This window comes from Hipposideros armiger, unplaced genomic scaffold (genome assembly GCF_001890085.2).
Source record: "Hipposideros armiger isolate ML-2016 unplaced genomic scaffold, ASM189008v1 scaffold_132, whole genome shotgun sequence".
In the NCBI taxonomy this organism is placed as follows: Eukaryota; Metazoa; Chordata; class Mammalia; order Chiroptera; family Hipposideridae; genus Hipposideros; species Hipposideros armiger.
The window spans coordinates 1,298,243-1,320,286 of NW_017731482.1; the positions used below are offsets into that span (position 1 = coordinate 1,298,243).

Consider the following 22,044-nt stretch of genomic DNA (forward strand, 5'->3'; position numbering starts at 1 on the left):
CTGCCATAAGCTACTGTGTGTGGCTGGCAGCCAGCGTGAGTGGCTGGCAGCCGGTGTGAGCTTCCAAGAACCACCATGAGTGGCCGTCCATAGGCCGGCAACCCATCTGCCTCACCCAGGAAGAGCACAATGATAATACCAACATGGGCCAGTGAAGCGATGTCCTCCACAACTAGGCTGAACAACAAAAGGACAGCAACTTGTCTGTTCCCCTTCCCCTGATTCCCCACCGCTGTTCCCCTCCCCCAATTCCCCAATAAAAAATCTTTTAAAAAAACTAGGAAATCTGAATAAATAATGGACTTCTCTTATAAATGATGGATCAATGTTGGTTATTATTTGTAATAAATGTACCATACTCATTGAAGATATTAATGGGGGAAACTGGATGTGGGGTATTTGGGAACTCTGTACTATTTTCACAACTTGTCTGAAAATCTAAAATATTTTTTAAACAGTGAAATGTATTTGTTCTGAAAATTTTTAAATTACACTAATTGCTACTCTCCTAAAAAAACTCTGGTTTTTGAGTTGAATGACCTTTATCAGGGTCACAAAATCAGCCCCAGCTCTTCCTATCCTTTCATTTGCTCTTCTGTAAGGCAGAGCTGAGAACGTGGTTTGCTTAGGCAAGGACTACAACTCCCAGAGTGCCCCTGTACAGTTGTCCGGACAACCAAGGAATGCAGACTAACAGCTCTACTGCCAGCCAGCCATGGGTCAGGATTATTACTCTATACTCCAGATCACTCGTAATTCAGAGGATGCCCAGATCAAGAAGGCGTAAGTTGGGGCAAGAGCAAGGCTTGAGGGATGTGCTGGGGCAGGCCCCACCCTCATCTCTTCCAAACTGAGCTTTTCTGCACAATTTAGGGCAGGCAAAGTAAACTTTTTTCATTCTCTTGCTTCTTGTACACCTACGTCTAGGTTTTGGGCTGGGTCAGGGTTTCTAATCTGTGCCCTGGTTTTCCTAGCAATGAAATGGGGACAAAGGAGATATTTGAACTTTATTCTGAGGAGTATGGAGAACCAAAGGATTGCAAATAGGAGAGTGACCTAACCAGATGGATGTGTTACAAGTTTTTTTTGGCCATCACATTGGGTTTTGGTATTGAATAAACTGTATCAAGTCTTAGGGACTTTGTGGTCCATTTCTAAGAAAGTCCAGGACAGGAGTAAGCGTTTTTTTCTGAAAAAGATTTTTTGATGAATATTTATTGAACAACTACCATATGGGTTAGGTGCAGTTATAGCAGCTGGAGATATAATCATGACTTAGAGATGCAACTTTGTTGGTGAATACAGGTGTTGAATAAGTCACAAGTGTGATGAGTGTTACAAAAGGGGAAGTACAGGGTGCTGTGGAAGTTTCTATTGGAAGGGGTCTCTCTTCAAAGGATGTCATGAAAATCAAGGCAAAAGATGAGGCATGAAGTAGGGCAGTGGGCTGGTGAGAGGGGAGAGAATGGACTTGGCAATTAATTGGATCATTGGAGGGTAAAGAAAAAGGGAGGAATCTAGGTTAATTCAATTAGTTAAGGTTGGATAGTGATAATAACTATATTTAATAAATTGTGCAGTTGCTGTTCTGAGAACCTTTTATCATTAGTTCATTTAATCCTCACAACAACCCTGAGAGGTAGGTGCCAAGGTCACCTGCCTAGTAAACAGCAGAGCCAGTATTCAGACACCGTGCCTACTATAGTTGCCTACCATGGGCCTGCTCCTGTAGGGGATCTAAATGGGGTAAGTGGAGAGAGTCTATAGCATCTTTGGAGAAACAAAACACGAACTCATTAAATAATTAGAGAACAATTTAGGAGAGTGTGTGATGCTACCTATTGTTCAGATCATTATATTGGACAGTGGGACCCATCTAGAAAAAAGTCACAAATGGAGGGCAGTTGGAATGCAGAAAGATAAGCCCAGGGAGAAAGCTGTCCCTCCATCCCAAAGCCAGACAACTCAGTTCTCCACCGTATGTCCCTGCCGCTTCTCCAGCTCCTGCCCCAGCACTGGAACTCAAAGCCAGTGATTCTGTTGGTGGTACTGGGTACTATCGTGGTAAGAGCAAAGAACATTATATAAAAAATTCTGGAGGGAGATCCAAGATGGCAGGGTAGATAAACATTGTGCTTGCTTCCTTCTGTGAACAAATTAAAATTACCAGAGAGAGGAGCAGGGGCTTGAATATTACAGACATTTGGCTTTTAGGCTGAAGACGAAGGGTGAACCAGTGAAGGATTTAGGCAAGAGAATGACTTGGTCAGGAAGCATTTTAGAAGCAACAATTTAACAAGAAAGAGAGATCAATCCAACAGCAGCACACAAAATGGATGGGAGAAGGGAAAACTGGAAACAAGAAGAACTGATTCTACAATAGTTGTAGGGATGAAGAGGCAGGAACAACAGAACTTTAGTTAGAAGGAAAAACTGATATGCCTTGGTGATGATGGAGTGGGGATGGAAGGGACAAAGGAGAACTTGGAGTCAACCAAATACTCAGCTTTCTGGGTGCAGTGCTGGACAAATGGGGAAGAAATTAGGAAATGAAAATGTGTTTATGTTTGGGCTCATTGAGTCTGTGAGGCCCATGGGAGAGTGGAGAGGAGATAGCAAGTGAGGGTTGCAGAGTGTTCTAGAGAAAATCTCAGCCAAGCTGGTGGGGAGTTCTCAAGCAGAGGCTGCGTGTTGGATGAGTCCTGTGTCCTGCTGGCGTGGGCCAGCACTAATAGGCACTGGCTGGGAACAGCTGGAGTGTGGGGGAACAGGGGAGGTGTAGCCTCAGCACAAATGCCCAAGAGGACAGCCACTGGGGCTGTCAAGCTGTGCTCCCTGCACTGGGTTCTCTTCAAGGGAATGTGCACCCTGACCACCACAGTCCTGATTCATCGCTGGGAACATCAAATCTCTGAGAGGCCACCAGGCAATGGACAGCAGAGCCAGCTCTGAACCATGGTCTGCACTCAGGAACATGTCAGCTGCTATGACTTGTGTTAACCCTCCCTCCTCTAGGTACCGGAAACTTGCTCTTAAGAACCACCCATTGAAGTCCGCTGAGCCATCCTCAGTCGAGATATTCAAGCAAATAGCTGAGGCCTATGATGTGCTGAGTGACCGTGAGTGACTGGGGCTGAGCTTGGAGAGTTCACTCCAGCACACCTCCCCTGTCCCAACTCTCCATTTAGATCATTCTTTAAGTCTCTGAATGTTGGGCTTTTTGAGGGGCCCTAACAGAGTAAGCAGAATTGAAACAAAGTTAGAAAGAAAAGGGACAAAGAACTGCCTTTCTCAGTAGAACACAAGCTAAGGTGGAAGACATGGCATGGAACATGCCCGGATCAGGCTGATGTGCTCACCCAGGCTGCTCAAGGCAGGGCTGGCAGGTCTCCCCACGCCCCCCACGCCCCACCTGTCCCCTGCAGGGATGGAAAGAGCTCACTGCTTTCTTCCAAGAGAAGAAGGCTGAGGTTGAGACCCAGGTTGTTCCCGCCAGATTTACTAAGTAGCTAAATTTCCATTTCCCCAAAGGACAGCATGCATAAAGTGGGGAACATGATTTTCCACTCCTGCCTGGGGCAGTGCCCACGTGGGTTTCCCTAAAGGCTTATCCCAGAGACTGTAAATCAAGGACACCGTGCTGGAGAATGGCCAGATCACTAAGGTTTTTCCAGCCCCGAGTTTTCAGGACTTTAGACTCTAGAATTTAAAAGCTCTAGAATTTGGAAGCTCTAGAATTCTTAGATTCTAAAATTTCAAGGTTCTAGGATTCTATCTACCCCCAGATAAGATAGCAGCTATGATGACTGGGTTAAGCCAAATCCCAGAAGGATTGCCTGATCCTTACCTCTCCATTCCTACTCCAATCCCCTCCCATCCCCAAACAAGCCTCAGCCTTCCCCATCTCTCCTCTGGGCTATGGGTCCATACCTAGGTCCACCCACAGTTAAACCCCTAACTTCTAGATTCTCCTTCCAAAGACTGCCAGACAGCATACACTTTAGAAATAAGGCTGTTTTTGCCCCATGCTCTTCCCCGTATCCTCCTTCTTCCCAGCCTTCCAGCTATCTTAGCCCTCAAGGCTCAACCCCTTCTCAAGGTGACATATATTCACAGCTGTGAAGAGAGCCATCTATGACAAGTTTGGAGAGGAGAGTCTGAAGGGCGGGATTCCTCTGGAGTTTGGATCCCAGACCCCATGGACAACTGGTTATGTCTTTCACGGCAACCCTGAAAAGGTTTTCCATGAATTCTTCGGAGGAGACAATCCCTTTGATGGTAAGAGGTCTTACTTACCCCCTTGCTTTACTGGGAAAAGACGTAGCTGTAAAGATGCTTTTCTTTAAGTAAGTTTTTTTTTTCCATATATATATTACATGGTAAAGTAATAATAATAATAATTTATTAAGGAAGAAATAAATTCTCACCCTCAATTCCTTCTCCAGAAGCAGCCACTCACTGTTAACATTTTATGTATTATTCCAGAAATATTCTATATATTTATGAGCAAATATTTATTTTTACATAAGCCTTTTATTTCATTAAGGAAATGGGACCACATTGTACATGCTGATTTCTTTTTTTTAAAGATTTTTATTGGTGAATTGGGGGGATGGGAACAGTGCTGGGGAATTGGGGGAAGGGGGACAGACAAGTTGCTGTCATTTTGTTCTTCAGTCTAGTTGTGGAGGATGTTGCTTCACTGGCCCAAGTTGGCACCATCATTGCGCTCTTCCCGGGTGAGGCAGATCAGTCACCAGCTTCTGGATGGCCGCTCACGCTGGCTGCTGGCTATACACGGTAGCCCATGGCAACCCACTGCCACAGGGACTGCAGCCCACGCCGTCGCCGGCGACACACAGCAGCCCAGCTCCAGGTTGAGCCGTTGTTCAGCATCTTAGCTGTAGAGGGCAGTGTCACTGGCCCTCATATGTGGGATCCGAACCGGGGTCCTCTGGCATCCCAAGCGAGTTCTTAACCATCGCGCCACTCGGCCGGCCCTACATGCTGATTTTTTTACATTTATTATATTGTATACTGATCTACTTTATTCATTTTAATGGCTGCATAAGATTTTGTTGTACAGGTGTGTGTTAGTCAGATGAGTACATGGATGGATGGGTGGATGATCCTAGGTCCCAGATAGACTGATAAAGAGTTAATTTCTGAGGCTCAGAATCATCTTGCAAGGACAGTTAACCTTTTAGACCTGTCTTCCTGGCTTCAGTTATGCAACTCAACAGAGGCTAGATTTTCACTACCTGGCTCCCCCAGCCCCTTTCTTCCTGGCTATACTACAGCCTTTCTGCATTTCTAAAGTTCTCTCTTTTCAATGATACTATGAGAAGTGGGCTATATAGCCCACTGCGCCTCCACCTGAGAGACACCTCCTACTGTTCATTGCCTTCACCTGTCTGCCAGAGGAAGCCGAGTTTATAAACTCCATGTGCAACTGGGGAAAGCAAGGGACTTGGATTCAGAGGGCCTGTTTCGAATCCATGCACTGCCACTTATGAACTGTGTGATCCTGGGCATATCTCTTCACCTCTCTGAAACCTCAGCTTTCTCACTGTTTTAATGGCTGTAATATTCCATTGCTCACAGGTCATTATCAAATGAGATAATGTTTATGAAAAGGACTTTGCAGTCAGAAAAATGTCTTAGAGTGGACTTATTCCTGCCAGGGATGGGTACATGGAAAAGAGACAGCTTAGAGGAGCCAAACCAGAGTGTACAGGGGCATTGCTCATTACAGAAGGTCAAGTTCAGGGTTTGATGGTCCCTTAAGCAGGGCCCAGGAGCTATACTACTACAGTGATTCACCATAGGGGTTCTTGTGTCCCATTTCCCTGCAGAGTCAAGGGGCTGGGCTGTCTGTGACCTGGTTAATGGGGTGTCTAAGACCCGGCATACCATAGGTGCTAGGTGAACAAATGAATTCAGCAATGCAAGAGGGACCAGGTAATTCACAGGCCTCTCATTTACACATCACATCTCAGGGGGACATAGCATGATGCCACCTTGACCTCCTCAGCCTAAGGTGATTGCACCATCAAGCCTGTGAAGTTCACTCCATGGTACTAACCATGGGAGGCAAAGTACAGAAAATCTTATTATGATAATGTCTCCTGACTCTACAGTTTACAAAGGGCTTCACATCTAGCAATCTAGGGTAGTAGTTAAGGGCACAAGTTCTGTAGTCAAATCGCCCTGGGTTCAGTTCCAACTCTACTATTTACTAGCTGAAGAGGGACTGTTTTATTTGGCCTCTGAGCCAATGAGGTAATAATGTAATGAGCGGAAAACAGCACCTGATACCTAGTAGGCTCTCAGCAAGTTTTAGCTCCTCTTTTTCATCATTGTGTTATCTAATCCTAACGGTGGAAGGCAAGTCGGGCACTATTACTCCATCTCACAGATGGAGAAACTGAAGCCCAAAGGATTTCACAGCACATCAAGGGACAGCGGCTTTCTCTGCCCCTGGATGGAAGGGCAGGGCAGCAGGCGGACTGATGAGTGTAAGAGCTGAGTAGGGGCAAAAGAAGTTGAGGAAAAAAAGAGTTGGGCGTATGCTGGTGACTTCTCAGATTTGTTAGGGACAAACCCTGTCTCTCCCCCATCTCAGCTGCTGACTTGAGTCATGGGTCTCCAGTGGTCTTAGACTGGGCTGGGCTGGACAGCGAGGGGGAGTGGAGCCTAGGGGAGGGGAGGGAATACTGGCATGCTACAATCTTCTGCGCCAAAAGCAAACAGCTGGAGTCAATTTGGCAATACCAGGTTCTGCCTCCAGAGGGCATTCCTCTCCTGAGGCAGCCAGAGTTGAGGGGGGGTACTTCCCCAAGTAGTGGGGAAAGGAAGTCAGGAAAGTGGGGGAGAATATTCACAGAGAGGGATGAGACAATGGAGAGTGGTAAGGGATGATAATCATTGGATCTGAAATTCAGGATAGCTTCTTGGCCTAAATTGTCTGATTCTTCCAGGTGAGAATGGGAACCCGGGTATTATGCTTGAGGACTGAAGGTGGAGGGGTGGGGTGGGGAGTGTCTATCAATCCATGTCTCTTGATGCAATTTCTCTTGGTCCTCTCCTCTCGCAACCTCCTGCAGAATTTTTTGATGCAAAAGGAAATGAGGTGGATTTAAACTTTGGGGGGCTTCGGGGCCGAGGGGTCAAGAAACAGGACCCCCCAATTGAACGAGACCTCTACCTGTCCCTGGAGGACTTATTTTTTGGTTGCACCAAGAAAATAAAAATCTCCCGCAGGGTAAGTACTTACCTTGCTCCTCCTTGGAGCCACCACCTGCCCCCTCTAACCCTAACAGTCACTTCTCCCTGACTCTAACTAGAGACCTCAGGTATGATCTCTGATGGAATCATGCCATCTTAGATCCGGAGACTTAGGATTGCAAAATTTTAGAATCTGAAGTTTGGAAGTGGCCATTGGGGATATTAGCCAAGTTCTTTCCTAGTGCAGAAATTTCCTCTGCAAAATTTCTAACTGGGAGAGGATCTTTCTCTTGTTCTCAGTCACATCCCTTAACTCTCCTGTGAATTCTGCCCTCTGGGCGTTCTCAGGCTATACCCCCAGAATTTCATCAAAATGTATGCCACATAAGTAAGAAGGAACAGTGTGGGAACGGAGGATGGGCCTGGAGACAGTTGCTGAGGGGACTGGCTGAGGAAAACCCTCAGTTCCATGGCCCAGCCCTGTGCTAGCACATGAATAGGGCTCCTCAAAGCTTTGCCCAGCAAAGGAGATGCCATCTGCAGCCATGCTTTCCACAGATGGCACCCATCTGGGCATGTGATTGGGGAATGAATGGATGACATAATAGGGGAATGCTTCAGGTGAGGCTCAGGTGTGTTGATCTCCATGTCTTTCTACCTTCTGGATTAAGAGACCAGCCAGAGGCTCAGGGCTAGAGCTTCTGGGGTGGGAGAGAGGAACTGAGTACATGTTCACTGCGCGTCTGTTAGTGGCCAGGGCCATGTGATTTCTAGGGCTAGAGCTGTGGGCTTCATCCACTGATGGTGGCTGCTTAGTATCTCAGGCCCTAGCCTACGACATACTGGGCCATTCTGGAATCCTTGTTTTTGGTTCCAGTGGAATAGGGTGGGAGTGGGAATGGCTCAGAGAAGGTTCTCTCCATTGCTAGAGGACTGAGCCTGGGGACAGATCCCTCGGTGCTTCTTTCATGTTGGGAAATCCTAAGCAAGCCTCCCCCTCCCCCTGCTATCCCACTACAGGTGATGAACGAGGATGGTTACTCCTCTACCATCAAGGACAAGATCCTCACAATTGATGTGAAGCCTGGTTGGAGGCAGGGCACAAGGATCACCTTTGAGAAGGAAGGGGACCAGGTGAGAAGAAGGGAAGCTGAAGGTCAGTCCTAGGGTCAGTTATCTGGGCTCATGTGGTGAGAAGACTGAGGGGGAAGGAGGCGATGCTTCTTCCTACCCCTGTGAGCCCGAGACCAGTCTGCAGTGGGTAAGATGATCCCTAATGTCCCTTCCAAGAGATAGAGCCTCACAACGCCTCTGTGAGTGCTTCTCCCCATTTTGCAGAGTGGGAAACTGAGGTTCAGAGAGGGGAGGACATTGCCCAAGGCAAGACCACAAGAGTTGAAAGGAGAAACCAGTCCTAACTCTAGTGCTTAATTTTCTTCAATGTTTCTCTGAATAAAGTCCAACTATTAGGAGCTACTCAGAAACCACTTATTAATAATTTTAAATACTTATTTAAATAAAAATATAAAATTTTTGTCCAAAGCAGTGATATCTGTCTTTGGAGCCTAGAGAGATTAATTTCTCTGCCAATATTTCTTGCCCACTTTCTCACCTATACATTTACTTCCCCAGAATCCTTTCAAGACTCAGCTCCAATGCTCCCCCTCTGGGCAGCTTTCCCTGACCTCCCCACTTGGGTCTTCACCTCTCTGAGCTCCTGCCTCTGGGTTCCCTTTACCACAGTCTTGAGGCTGCTGAGGATTCATTGCATGTCTGTTTATTCCTCTGGACTGGGAGCTCTTTGGAGGTAGGGGCCAGTCTGATTCCTCTATCCTGTGCCCAGGAGAGACCTCAGCAGATTTTTGGTGACTTAATGAAGCTTGGCAGGACAGGGACTTTACAGAACACCCAGCTCAGTGTTCCACCCACCATCTAAGGAAGCCTCTGCCCCCTTCGGGCTGAGTCCATCAATGTGGGCATGCTCAATAGAGGAGAAGTAGTGGGTGGGTGGGGGCACAGGATTCATCTGGGTAGTCTTCTCAGAGGAGAGGCTATGGGACCAAACTGAAAAGGTCCTTCCAGGACACCTTGTCTGATCTCCTCATTGTTCAGATGAAGACATGGAGACCAGTAGAGGCAGGACCTTGGCCAAGGTCACACAGCCAATTAGTCCTTGTCACCGCTTGGCCTCCTCTGCACAGGGCCCCAACATCATCCCAGCTGACATCATCTTCATTGTCAAGGAGAAGCTACACCCTCACTTCCGCAGGGAGAATGACAACCTCTTTTTTGTGAAATGCATCCCCTTGGGCAAGGTGAGTGGCCAAAGTGGAAGAGCAGGGAGTGGGCGGATCAGAGTGAAACCCCTCCTTCCCCCACCCATGGGAGGCCCCAAGGCAAGTAGGGCCTCACTCTCCACTCACCCCAGTGAAGGCACAGCCTTCAGGACATGAGTGCCACACAGAATCCTCATGGCTATCTTCACTCCTGAGCATAAGTGGCTCCTCCACACCCTCACAATCCAAGCAAGAAACTGAGCACCAGCCTAGACTTTGATTCTCTTCCCCTACCCCACCTACAGTCACTAAATCCTGTCAATTCCACCTTCAAATCTCTCTCCACTTGGTCCCCGTCTGTTCATCCCGGCCATCCGGGTCTGAGCACCTGGACCTGTGCAGCAGACCTCAGTGGCTCTCCTGCCTCCCTGCTCATCTCCTCCAGGCTCTTGCCTACAGGCATCTTTTCATACACTCATCTGCCCACTCCACACTCCTGTGTAAATATCTGAGGCCCTCCACAATCTGGCCCCTACTGATCTCAGCCCCTGCCCTCCAGCCACTGTGCCACTTAGAGTGCCCATTGGGTACATTCCTTTGTTCACACCATTGTTCTCTTGTTTATGCCAGACCCTCTGCCTAGAGTGCTGTCTATCTACCTTGTCTAACTGACAAGCTCCTTCTCACCCTTTAAGCCCTCATCAACTGCTACCAGCACTGTGTAGCCTCCTGCCCCACCCCAGAATGGTTTGAGGGCCCCTCCTTGGCTCCTGTCAACCCCTTTACTTCCCTCTATCAAAACACATATCAACGTCAGTCTTACCTACCAGACTGAACTCCTTGAGGGCAGGTAATTGTCTGGCTCACCCACCTGTCAGTCCCTGAGCATCTTTTTGTCTCCTTGAGGCCCAGCTCAGGGCCTAGCACAGAAGAGGATCATAAAGTACCTTCTAAACAGAATGGCCATGGGGACCTTCCCCACTCCCACTTTCAGCCTTACTGTCCCCTAGGCTCTGACCTGCTGCACCGTGGAGGTGAGGACCCTAGATGACCGTCTGCTCAACATCCCCATCAATGACATCATCCAGTGAGTCCATCTGCTTGGGTACCAGTAGGCAGAACAGCTGGCCTGAGCCATAGAGGGTAGTATCAGTCAGTTTGGCCTACTATAGGTTGCACCCAGCACAACCGAAACCCAGCCCCAACTCTGCCCAAGCTGTGGGCTGCATTTGCCTTGCAAATGGAGGTCCATTTTCTAACTTGCATGAAACCACTGTAGAGGCTAGAGGCTCCCAGTGCTGGGCAATTCTTGTTGCCTTCATCTCCCATCCTCCAAAGCCTCTTGTTAGAGTTCTGAGCTGATTCCACTAAGCCCTTTTCCAAGAAAGGTCCCCTGCAAAGGAAGCTTTGCTCAGCAGCCCAGCACTCCCCACCCTCACCCCAGAGGCTGCTCGCTTTCCCTCCTTCCTTGCCCTGTTTCCCATATCTAAAAGGAGATTTCTGGAGTCTTCCACCAGAGAGTGTAAAAGTGTTTTCAGGGAGCAAGCTGTCTGGAACAAACCAGCCTCCTCTCCTCCCATCCAGTTTTGGTTGAAAAAAGCCACCACGTAGTGGAAACTGTGGTGACTACTCTGTGCCTGGGTGATGTAAGCAAGGGTGGCATGGGACCTGTCGATGTGCTGCTTTGAGAGTACCCTCTAAACTCCATTCTTTCATCCTCCCATCTCAGTCCCAAGTACTTCAAGAAGGTGCCAGGTGAGGGGATGCCGTTGCCAGAGGACCCAACCAAGAAGGGGGACCTTTTTATCTTCTTTGACATCCAGTTCCCCACCCGCCTCACCCCCCAGAAGAAGCAGATACTGCGCCAGGCACTGCTGACGTAACTGGTGGGCTCAGGGCTGGAGTGGGGGTGGGGGTGGGGGAGAAGGCTAGCTGGGCCTTACCCCACTCCTACCCCACACAGTGTCAGGTTGTTCAGGGGAGCCATCCCATTGCACGGATGTGACATGAGAATGGGATGGCCTGGGACTTTTAAACTGAAATAATAAAGATTTATTTCCTATCCTCCAGCTACACCCAGGAGAGTGTGTTGGAGGGAGACGACCTTCATATAGTTCTTGTGGAGCAGAGGGTCCCTGTCCTAACTCTGGGCATGGCCAGGTCCCTGAGGGTTCAGAGCTTCTGTGCTCCCACTTTAATAGTGTGGGGCAGTTTTGTGTAGCCTGCGTCTCCAGCTCTGCCATTTCTCATGACACATGATCTTTAGAAGGGGCAGTCTCTACAGTGTGACATGGCCACATTATACTCAGGAAAACAGAAATACAGAGAACACTTGTGTCAAGTCAGACAAGGCTCAGTGGAAATCTGTCAGAACCTTGAAGGCCATTTCTCAGAACCGTCCCGCTTAGAGAGGCAGCACAAAGGACTGTGATGAAAATGGCTTTCTACCTTGCCAGTGTCCACTCCCTTGTCTGTGTAGTGGGTCCTGGGCTGCCTCTAGGCAGTGTGGTCTGGGAAGCAGACCTGAGTTCTGCTCCCAGCCCTGCCACTGACCTCTTGGATGTTACTGCCTATCTTGTCAGTAAAACAGAGCTCATAATCCCTCGAAGGCTGCTTGTGAGGACTGTCACTGGTGTGCGAGTGCTTGGTGAATTCACTTAGATTTCAGGGTTACAGCATTGCAGCCTATGTGGCCTTTGGGAGTCCCAGCCTCCAGGCCCAGCTGGGTCTGTATACACCACACCTGCCTTCTGTCAACAGCGTGGTGTGCTCTTTTGTACCGTGATTCCCTTCTGCGAGTTTGGGTGTGGGCTAGGACAGGGAGTCTTTGAATATGTGGCCACTTTTGTTGACTTCTGAGGTACCAGAAGAGGCCCCATATTGTCTGTATTGCTTGGATTCCACCATTCAAAGCACCATATTAGTGTAAGGTTTTTTCCTTCAGTGGGGACTCACTAGCACTAGTCAGCCATGTTTAACCTGTCAGGGAGAAAGCTACAGCAGCAGCAGCCTAAGATGTACGCTCTGGACCAGGGAGGGGTAGGGAGCATCTCTACAGTCATTAAAAAGCACGGCTTCGGAGTCAGATACCTCAGGTATGCTACATCTCAGCTGTGCCCTCAGCAAATCCCTTCACCTCTCTGAACCTCGGATGTGTAGATTACAACCCCTATCTTGCAGGCCTGTGTAAACCAGATGACGAATGAAGCTGATGGTGCGCTGAGGCAGGAACCAGGTGGAGACCAGCAACTGGATGAGGGTGTGGGGTCTACATTGTGAAACCAGCACTTCAGTTGTCCTATAGGGCAGCAGTAAAGCCTGCTCCTAACCGCTTTCTCATGGTGAAACTAGCCCTTGATGAAATCTATTGCAGCAGTGATCTTCAGTGCTACCTTGAGGCAGGCAAAGCAGGGCTTATCACATGCATGTTTTACAGGCATCAAGGACGTTACTAAGGTTTACTAGTATGGTATCCAGTGGTTCCTACCACCTTTCCCAGCTCATTGTCCCAGGATCATGCTCAGAACCATGAAGCCAAGTGGATTTGTGTCCATCCCAGTGTCTGGAACACAGGGTTTGTGAATAAGCCAGCTGCCATACCTAGGCTGATAAATTATATTTCCTCTGGTGCAAAACAGTGAATAGCCTGCTTCACAGGATTAACGTGGAATTGAGGTGCATGAGGCACAGTGGCTGGGCCCTCCATTTATGTTGACTCCCTGCAGCCCAGCAGAGAACAGCCAGGCTGAGCTGCCCGCCACCTTCACCCAGGATCAACTGATGGCACCCAACTGTCCTTGGGGTTTGGGTACCATCAGCTCAATTTGGCAGAAGCTGGGTCCTCGTGCCCTCCCCAGGAACATGTCAAATATCCCAGACCCCTTGCCCAGGCACTGAAAGGCCTAGCCTCCAGCTCTGACCAATGGGGAAGCAGCAGTAGCGTCAGCTGCTTTAGGCTGTGGGGAGAGGGAGGTCATGTTCTCTTGGTCTGGCTCCATAGCTGCCCAACAGGATTCCTGAAGGACCCCAACACTGGTCCCTGGGGGAAGAGACCACAGGGGAAGGGAGGAGTCTGAGTCCCAGCTCAAGTTGCTGACATCCTGTGACCTTGCCTGTATGACCCGTCTAGGCTTCTTCAGATAAGGGCCTGGATGGCTTAATGCTAAGGGCCCAGAACTGCACTGGGCACACTGGGATTCTGGGACCTGAGTTCTTGACCCCTTGAAACAGAAGTAGCCCTGCCCACCTGCTTTCCTGCCTCTGAGGACCGGTGGTAAGAGGAGGGACAGGGAGACAGATAGCCCTATGCAGCCTAAGCCTTGGCGGGTCACCTCCCGGGGATCTCTAGCTCTGGAAGAGGGTCAGACTTCAAGTGAAAAGTACACTCAGGCCAAGGCCAGATGTTTGCCCTGCAGCCCGCCCGCCCAAGCAGCAACACTACCTCCTAAGGGTGGGAGGCAGGCAGATGCCCTCACCAGGTCTGGGGCTTTGGGGAGGTAGGTTTCCCTTTTGTAAAATGGAATAAAACAAGCCCATAGCATCTAAGATTCCCAAGTTCTTCTAAATCTTCCAAGAAGCCCAGGAGATGCAGGGAGACAGGAACACTCATTTTGCAGATAAACAGGCCTGGGGGTGTCTGGGGGGTGGGAAAGGCAGGTATTGGTGTACTCTGGGCTGCTCCTTCACTTGCCACCTCAGCCCTGGGCCTGGTTTGTAAACAGAAATGGACTAGATGATCTCCGCAGGCCTCAGGTTGGACCCTGGAGATGGAAGGTGGGTCACGCCCCACTTTCCAAGTCAGGTGGCTCCTCCCCAGCCCACTAGGTGTCAAAAGGGCCCATCAGACTAAGTAAGACCTCTGGTAACAGCTGTAAGAGAGGGAGGAGACACCAAGGTTGAGCTTGTTTTATGGGTGATGTGCCAGGCGGAGTAGGCTTGGGGACAGGATGAAGAGTTGGGCTGAACTTTTCAAGGGACTGAGGGCTTGGGATCCTGGCTGGTGACAGGCCTCCCAGCGTCAACTGGGGTCATCTTCTCCAGGACTGTGAGGCAGTGGGGAGATGAGGTAGGGAGGTGGGGTGAGAATGTGGGGAGACGGGAGGGAGGCGGTGGAAATCGGAGTAGAAAGAAGGGGTTGGGGGAGAGAGAGGGGAAGGGAGGGAGGGGGTAGGAGGAAGCAGGGTCTGGCTGGAGCCAAAGCCAAGCCAGAGGTGGTCAGGTAGGCAGCAGGAGAGGCTCAAACAGGAGCCTCGCGAGAGGTGCGGGCAGCCATGAGAGCCCGTTTCAGCTGCTCATAGGTGACGAACATCACCACGTTCCAGGAACCCAAACGGAGAAAGGAGGGCATGAACCTAGAGAGGAGAAAACACAGGTCACAGAGGGCACCTCCACCTCTCATTCACCCCGCTGGGTCCTGGCATCCAATCCAACCCTGTTGCTCTGTTCCAAATGAAATTAGGAGGGCCCAGGGACCACAGCCTCACAGCTGTGTGGCTGTGAGCCAAGAATCCCATCCAGTAGGTAACAACTCTGCGAGGAGGGAGTTAAAAGCATGAGAGAATGCTGGTGAAATCCCAGGACCATGATCAGAAATAGTCTGACTCCTCAGTTCCAGGTGTTCTCTCCCACCTGTGTGATAGGAGGCCTGGAAGTGGGTGGGGTGGATCAGGGGCTCACCCTTTGTAGAAGGCTCGGGGACCCTCCTTCTGGAACATGGTGAGGGCACAGTGGCCAGCGCTGCTGTACTGGCCCAAGGCAGAGTTCATATATCTCGTCTTGACTACGTCGACAGGGGAGGCAATGATGGTGGTGCAGAAGCCTGCCCCGAAGGCGGAAGTGAAGTGGCAAGGGAGGTCATCTGCCAAGGAGGAAGAACAGGCGAGAGTCAGGACTCCTTACCCCATCATTCCAGAAGGAAAGAGATTATTTAAGTAACTGGAGTCGTGTGGTCTTAGAGAGACAGACTCCAGCTGGGACCTCTCCTGAGGACCTAAGAATCATTTTGTCTGCCTCGCCTCAGCGCCTCCGTGTGCAGAATGGGAGCTTCATCCCAGTTGGCTTCAATATGGTGAGTGAGAAAGAAACTAACTCCCTCCACAAGCAGAGCGGAAACAGGATGAAAAGGTGTGGTCCTCAGGCAACCAGATTCCCACACCTGATCCTAGGTTGGGGAAGGGCAGGACCCAGCACCCTTTACCCTAAACTCACCTGTCATGAGGTTGGCCTTCAGGAGGGCATCCTTGATGAGGTCGTAGGTCACCAGCTCAGCACAGTTGACAATAGCATTACGAGCAATGTTGGGAGAGGTCCCTACATAAGAAAGGGGTGCTTATGTGAGACAAGGGACTAGGGAAGGAGGAAGAAGGGGAAGAAGATACACTGATACACACCTTTCCAGAGTCCCCGGAACCCTTCCTGTCGGGCAATGGTCTTGTAAGCATTAACAGTGCTTTGGTATCTCTGGCCACCTCCAGCCCGGGCTTGAGCCTGGAACCGAACCTTTACCACATCTGTGGGTTGGGCCACGGCCACAGCCAAGGCACCTGTGGTGCTGCCTGCCAGAAGGCGGCTTCCGATGCCGGCATCTGTGGGAGAACCACGGCAGTCAGTAGCCAGTGGGCTTGCACTCACTTTCCACTTCTCCTTAGAAAATATACCATGTGACTGTAATCTCTTGCCTTTTGGGAACAGGCTCCAGACCAGCTCTTGCTCTAAGAATTCCTTACATCAAACAAAATATTACTATGTCTGTTCCTTGCTAGGCACTGGGACACAGCAAGGAGTAGGACAAAATGAGACTTAGTGCTTTCTTTCATAAAATATTTTCATTCACTTCAGTTAACCTGCTCAACAGCCATGAGAAAAGAGAATCATTTCCATTTGACAAATATGAAAACCAAGGCTCTGAGCGAAGTGGCTTTCCCAAGGACTGGGACACATAAGACTTGGGTTCTCATCCCAGACCTACTTCTCCCTGCCACGTGATCTTGGGAAAAGTCAACTTTTTTATATGGGCTCTCAGTTTCCACATGTGTAAAACAGAGGCCACGCTAACGAGATGGAATGGAAGAATGGGGGCCTTGGAAGCTTAAGTCCTGGGTGTGTTTTCTGGCATCCTACTGTGTGTCCTTAGCCAAGTCCTTTCCCTCCGGCAAGCCTCAGTCCCTCTTCATCTGTTAAAAGGTGGATGATACTACCTGCTGTCAAGATGGTTGTGAGGACTGTCATGGGAGAACGTCCTGCTCAGAGCCGGGCACAGCCCTAGAGCTCAGGAATCATTAGGAAAATCAGGGCCTTTCCATTTTCCTGTTCCTCTGATCCTCCTAGGGATCTTAGGGTCTAAAGGAGCTATGCAGTGCAATGAACTACGATCAACTACCAGCAAGTCGAACAGGCCAAGGAGCCTATGGTCCAGCTCCATACTCACGCTCAGATCCTTTGGTGTAGAACTGCTTGACAGAGTCGTAAAGGCCGATGCGGACAGAAGCGAAGCTCATCTGGCGCTGCAGGCCAGCGACCAGCCCATTGTAGAGGCTGCGGGGACCCTCGGTGCGCACCATGGTCAGGATGGTGCCCAGCACGCCGCGGTACTGCATGTTGGCGGCAGCCCGCGCTGGCCCCTGCTTTTCTCCTTGGATCTGCAAGGCCAAGACAGGTATAGGGATAGGCAGGTTGCCCTCCTTACCTCCTGCCGTCCCTACGCTCCAAAGTTTACAGTCCCAGACATCCCCCTGGCCTTTGAAGAGTCTGCACTGGGGAGGGAGCAGACTCGACACCATCAGGATCCCCAGGCTTCATCCCCTCACCTGCAGCCGGACTTTAGCAGTATCCAGGGGAAAGGTGATGAGATCTGCAATGCAGGCAGCTGTGCCAGCCCCCAGGAACTTCACCGTGGCAGTAGGGGGCACATCTGTAGCCTTGAACCCAACCATAATGCTGATTTTCTGCTACCTCCCAGGAGATGGAGAAAAATTGGAAAAGGGGGCGCCTTCAATCAGCAACAAGACGAAATAGAGGAACTCTGCCGGAATCTAAGCCAAGGAGAGAAGCCCCATCATCAGCAGTATTCCCAGGCCCTCCCTGCTCACCACCCACACCCCTACCTTCCCTGACAGCACAACCTCCCTAAGCAAGGACCAGAGCAACCCCATGAGGAAAAGTAGACGTGAGCTCTGGAGGTACTCAAATAGGGACTGGAGAAGCAATTCCTGCCCAAGGAGTCCATATTTTGTGAAGAGCTCCCTCCCTTTCACAAGGCCAGTGTATAACAGCTGTCCTAACGCTGCCTCAAAGCAGGCCCTAGCCCAGGCCCTGTGTCTACTGGGTGCAGAGATTTCACTGATGATGCCCACATTCTTGCTTCTGTGGATCTGTCTGGAGGGCAGACAGAAGCGGGGAAAAGGTTTCAGCCAGACCAGCACCTGATAGGCACAAACCTACAGGTTTATGCCCTGGATTTCTTAAGCAAGAGAGGTTCCCATGGGTCTGGAATTGTCTAAGTCTGGACAAAAAGTAATGGACAAGTCCAATTCAGTTCTGTCCCAGCCCATCAATCTCATTCCTCAGCTCCACACAGCTTGGGCTCTCTAGAATCATTCTTTTAACAAGTCAGCTTTGCTGGGCCCTAGTTCACTGAGATGCAAGAGATAATATCTACCCTAGGTGGGGCTTATTGTCTGGCACAGAGAGTGGGCAGGTGATTCAAGATGCATTGGGGCTTGCAGGACATAGTCTCAAAATGCGGAAGGAACAACTAACTCTGGAGAGAGGTAAGGAAAAGTGGGTAATCAAAAACTTAGAAAATGTAACATTCAGCTGGGTCTTTAAGAATACTGGGCAATTCTCGGGGCTCGGCTTTTTTCCCCTGGCTTACTGTGTGACTCAGGGAAAACTTTCTCCCTCTCTGAGAAGTTTCCTCTCCTTCAGCACAGAGGGACCCACTCCTTCACCACAAAAGGTAGGGGTGGGGAAATGCAGGTCAGAGATATAGAGTGACACAGGAAACCAGAAGCTCCATTTTGTTCTCAGAGTTGAAACAACACCCTCTCCTCCCCCACTGCCTCAGGAGGAAGTGAGCCCAGCAGCCCAGTGGGGGAGGGCGACCTGCTTCTCTCTCCTCTGAGCTCACTTCTCTGATTTCATAGGAGCAGCTGCTCTGAGTCCAGCCTGATTGGCTGCCCCTGTCACTGAGGTCAGGAGGAAAGAGCTGGCAGGCAGAGGGAGGATGTCCGGAATCAATTGTAAATACAGAGACCTATGGAAACAAACAGCTCACTCAGCTTCTTAACCCCAGGAGACTGTGGCAAACAAGGAAACCCAGAGCCTACTTTGCCACTCAAATACATCAGGAACTCGTAAAGGGTGGGGCCTGGCCTTATTTACATTTCCCTGGAGACTGGCCTATGTGAGATTGGCGCTCAAAATGTCAAAATGGGTTGATGAAGGTGCTCCAGATTCTCCAGTTTCCCTGCTCTGACATCCCTTTTCCCCAGGAGGTACTGCACACCTGTCCCCAACCCACTACTTGGGGCTCACTTACTCCTCAGAGCAGCCCTGTGAGGTAGCTGCCCTTATTAGGAGCCAAGTCTACAGATTCCAAAGCTTATGCTATTTGGTTTGCATTGGTGCCCATCTCATTCCTTTTCTGCTGTTTTCTCAGTCCCATTCACAAGCAGCGCCTTTCATGAGTTCAGGACTACCCACAGCCAAGTTCTTTCATGCCAACATAACAGTTCTGAGAAGGTTCAAGCAAATGGCGTCCCTTCTCTGGGCATCAGAGACATGATGATATGAATCTATCATGTCCTGACCTTGAGCTGGGTTGCAGGGTGTTGTGAGCACCAGAGAAGACAACCCAACCCCTGCCCACCTCAAAGACAAGTGCACAGAGGCTCAGTTGCCATTTTAAATGTTGCCTTGGGTTTGCCACGAGTCAGATCTTTCAGAGGCATGGGTATGAGGTCAGAGGTCACCTGTGCTAAAGACACTACTAAGAAGAGTAAGTAAAACTCAGGACTAGAAAAGAGTTACTAATTTACAGTCCAAGGCAAATACCTGTTTCGGTGTCCAAAAAAGATTAGACTGATTACTAATCTGTCTCAGGGACAGTCAGAGATGGAGTCAACAATATGTAGTTAGAACAAAAGGTTCCTGTTCTAGCTCTACTGCCAACACCCAGGGTGACCCTGGGCCAATCACTATACTACCCTGGCCTCCATTTCCTTCTTTGCAAAATAGGGACCACCACCCTTGGCTTGTCATGGTCAGCTTATGGGCCACAGTGAGACCAGGGATATGACAGTGCTTTGAGAAGAGTGACTTCACTCTGGTGGTAGTTATTTTTGTTAATGTTCTGCTGACATGCCTCCCCCCCCCCCCCCCCCCNCCCAACCCCAGACCGTAGGGCTAGAAGGAAGCAGAAGACCCCTCCCTTAGACTGGATTCTTACCCGGCTTTTTAAGGTCTCACACTGAGGCCTCCAAGATCAAGCTTCTTTAAAGGCATCCCATTCTTCAAAGCTGCCAGTGGCTATCATGGCCCGATCTTGTTGGTTTTCCATATAAAATGGCTGGGAGACGAAACACCTAAAGGTCATACTATGTGTCCTGTGGATAATGGCAAAGGAGAGTTTAGACAGGTAAATTCACCATAAAGGACCACACCCCAGCATGGAAAGAGCCACCTCCCCAAGGCACACAGCCCACTCAGTCCGTGCTTGGGGAAAGAAGGGGAAGTGAACAGAGTCCATTTCACCCAGGGTAGCTGGAGACTAATTAATGCACACACTGGAGGGGGTAAGTGAACCTAGGAATTCTCCCTTCCTTGTCTGTTCTCTTAGTATCACCCACTGGCTCTCCTCCAGACTTCTGCTTTGGTGGCACGCAGTACTCTGGAAAGCATCCCCCAACACAGTCAGCAGACTGCTAAGTGGGAGTGTTGTGAGGGGGTGATGATGGGTCAGAGACTCGCTGAGAGTCCAGTAGGGCCCAGCGCGGGGCTGCAAGGTTAGAGGAGCTGGGATCGCGCTCCGCAGAGGCCGGATCAAGTAGCTCAAAGCCTCCTCCCAGCAGAAACAGCCCCTGCAAGGGCATGGAGCACCCGGGGGAGAGATCTTTCTGCTTATCGCTGATGCGCCAGAAGGCCCCACCCAAGGCAGGGCTGGGCATTCTGGGCGAGGGAAGGGAGTGGAAGGGCGAAGGTTTAAATTACAGCCAACTGAACGCGAGAGGCAAAGAACAAAAGCGACGTAGGAAAAGGGTGAAAGGAGATCAAGGACAGACAGAAAGGAAAAATACAAAATAGAGTGGGAGGAGAGAAGGGAAATTTAAGAGGGAAGCGCGCCGGGCCTCGTGGCCGGTGTAGCTAGCGTGGAGCAGGTGTAGCGGGCGCAGGGCTGGGCGGGCCGGGGCCGGGCTCACCAAACCGCAGGGAGAACACGAGAGTGCCGGTGGCGCTGTCTGTCGGCGGTCCGAGGGGTGCGGAGGGTGCGCAGTCTGCACTCTACCTACAAGCGCGGCCGAAAGGGCTAGCAGTGGGGTCCGCGAAGGCTGCCGGCTCGTCTTAAACCCTGGGGGCGGGACCTGCGAGGAGGGGCGGGGCCTGAGAAGCCCTTTGGCTTTCAGATGGGGAGGCCACCCTCTAGCCACCGCCTTTCCGCCGGGACCGTTGCGCCTGGGGTTCTCTGCGCGCCTTTCTTCATTCCTATTTCCGTGCAGGCGGACCCTCACGTCTACCCCTTAGGTACCACGCATCTCTTACCGGGGGTCACTCCCTCGCTCCGCCTCACACACTCCCACCCCCCAGTCTGCCAACCTCTTTGTGAGGATGGCAGGACTGACTCCCGGAAAGCAGAGGCTGCCTAGGGTTACACACGCCTCTGTCCCGCCCTCCCCCCCGCCAGGACTTTTTCTAACAGCGGCGCAGAGGCTCGGGTGTAAGTGCACGCCTTCCTTTCACTGGCCTAGTCCGCGACCCCCGACTCTGCAAACAAGCCGGGTGCCTCGGGCGGGAGCGCGGGCTCCCGCAGTGCGGGACCTCCCGACCGGCCTCGCTGGCGATTGGTTAAAGCCGCCGCGTTGTCAGGAAGGAGCCAATCTGGGCTGCAGCCGCAGGTGGCCCGCCACCGCCAACGGCCGTTGAGAACAGCTGGGCTTCCTGCATTTTCCCGCCGGCGATAGGCGTTGTCCTGAGGGGTCCGGGGGACTTCCGGCCCGGGTAGAGCGGGGACACCAAGCATGAGGCGAGCTGCTTCGCTACCGGCGAGTGAGAATACTGAACAGGGCCCAGGATTGCCGCGTGCCCAAGCCCAGTGATGAGAAAGGGATTTGGGAGATGAGCCAGACCTGGGTCGCCCTTAGGTGGCTGGCGGTCTTGTGGGGATGACAGTAACGTAAACAACCAGCATTTGGGTCCTGTGGCCTGGACAAGCACGTGCATTTAGAGATTAGAAGAAGATAGATCTCTGTTTGCCCTTGGACTCTTTGTCCCTTTCTTTTTCTGTTCTCATCCTTGTCGGCTTCCCAGGACTGTGTATGGGGAAGCT

General features: G+C 50.7%; 2 protein-coding genes across 3 annotated transcripts; one reads left to right on the plus strand and one right to left on the minus strand.

Annotated features, from left to right (window-relative positions):
- The first annotated feature begins 697 nt into the window (after window positions 1-697).
- On the plus strand, window positions 698-12,105 carry DNAJB13 (DnaJ heat shock protein family (Hsp40) member B13). The gene is made up of 8 exons (XM_019649436.1): window positions 698-783; window positions 3,016-3,119; window positions 4,117-4,278; window positions 7,107-7,264; window positions 8,248-8,361; window positions 9,429-9,542; window positions 10,514-10,590; window positions 11,233-12,105. The coding sequence occupies exons 1-8, from the start codon at window positions 716-718 to the stop codon at window positions 11,384-11,386; spliced, it is 951 nt and encodes a 316-aa protein (XP_019504981.1). The 5' UTR covers window positions 698-715; the 3' UTR covers window positions 11,387-12,105.
- A 2,272-nt stretch (window positions 12,106-14,377) lies between these two features.
- UCP2 (uncoupling protein 2) lies at window positions 14,378-21,291 on the minus strand. 2 transcript variants are annotated; one of them, XM_019649438.1, is made up of 8 exons: window positions 20,921-21,291; window positions 19,951-20,107; window positions 17,309-17,449; window positions 16,930-17,140; window positions 15,893-16,087; window positions 15,711-15,812; window positions 15,180-15,360; window positions 14,378-14,854 (listed from the first exon to the last, which is right to left on the minus strand). In XM_019649438.1, exons 3-8 carry the CDS (start codon window positions 17,432-17,434, stop codon window positions 14,740-14,742), a joined length of 930 nt encoding a protein of 309 aa, XP_019504983.1. In that variant the 5' UTR covers window positions 17,435-17,449; window positions 19,951-20,107; window positions 20,921-21,291; the 3' UTR covers window positions 14,378-14,739. The 2 variants fall into 2 exon arrangements, with proteins under 2 accessions (XP_019504983.1, XP_019504982.1); XM_019649437.1 differs by having other exon boundaries at window positions 17,309-17,533; window positions 20,921-21,287.
- Window positions 21,292-22,044: the final 753 nt, after the last annotated feature.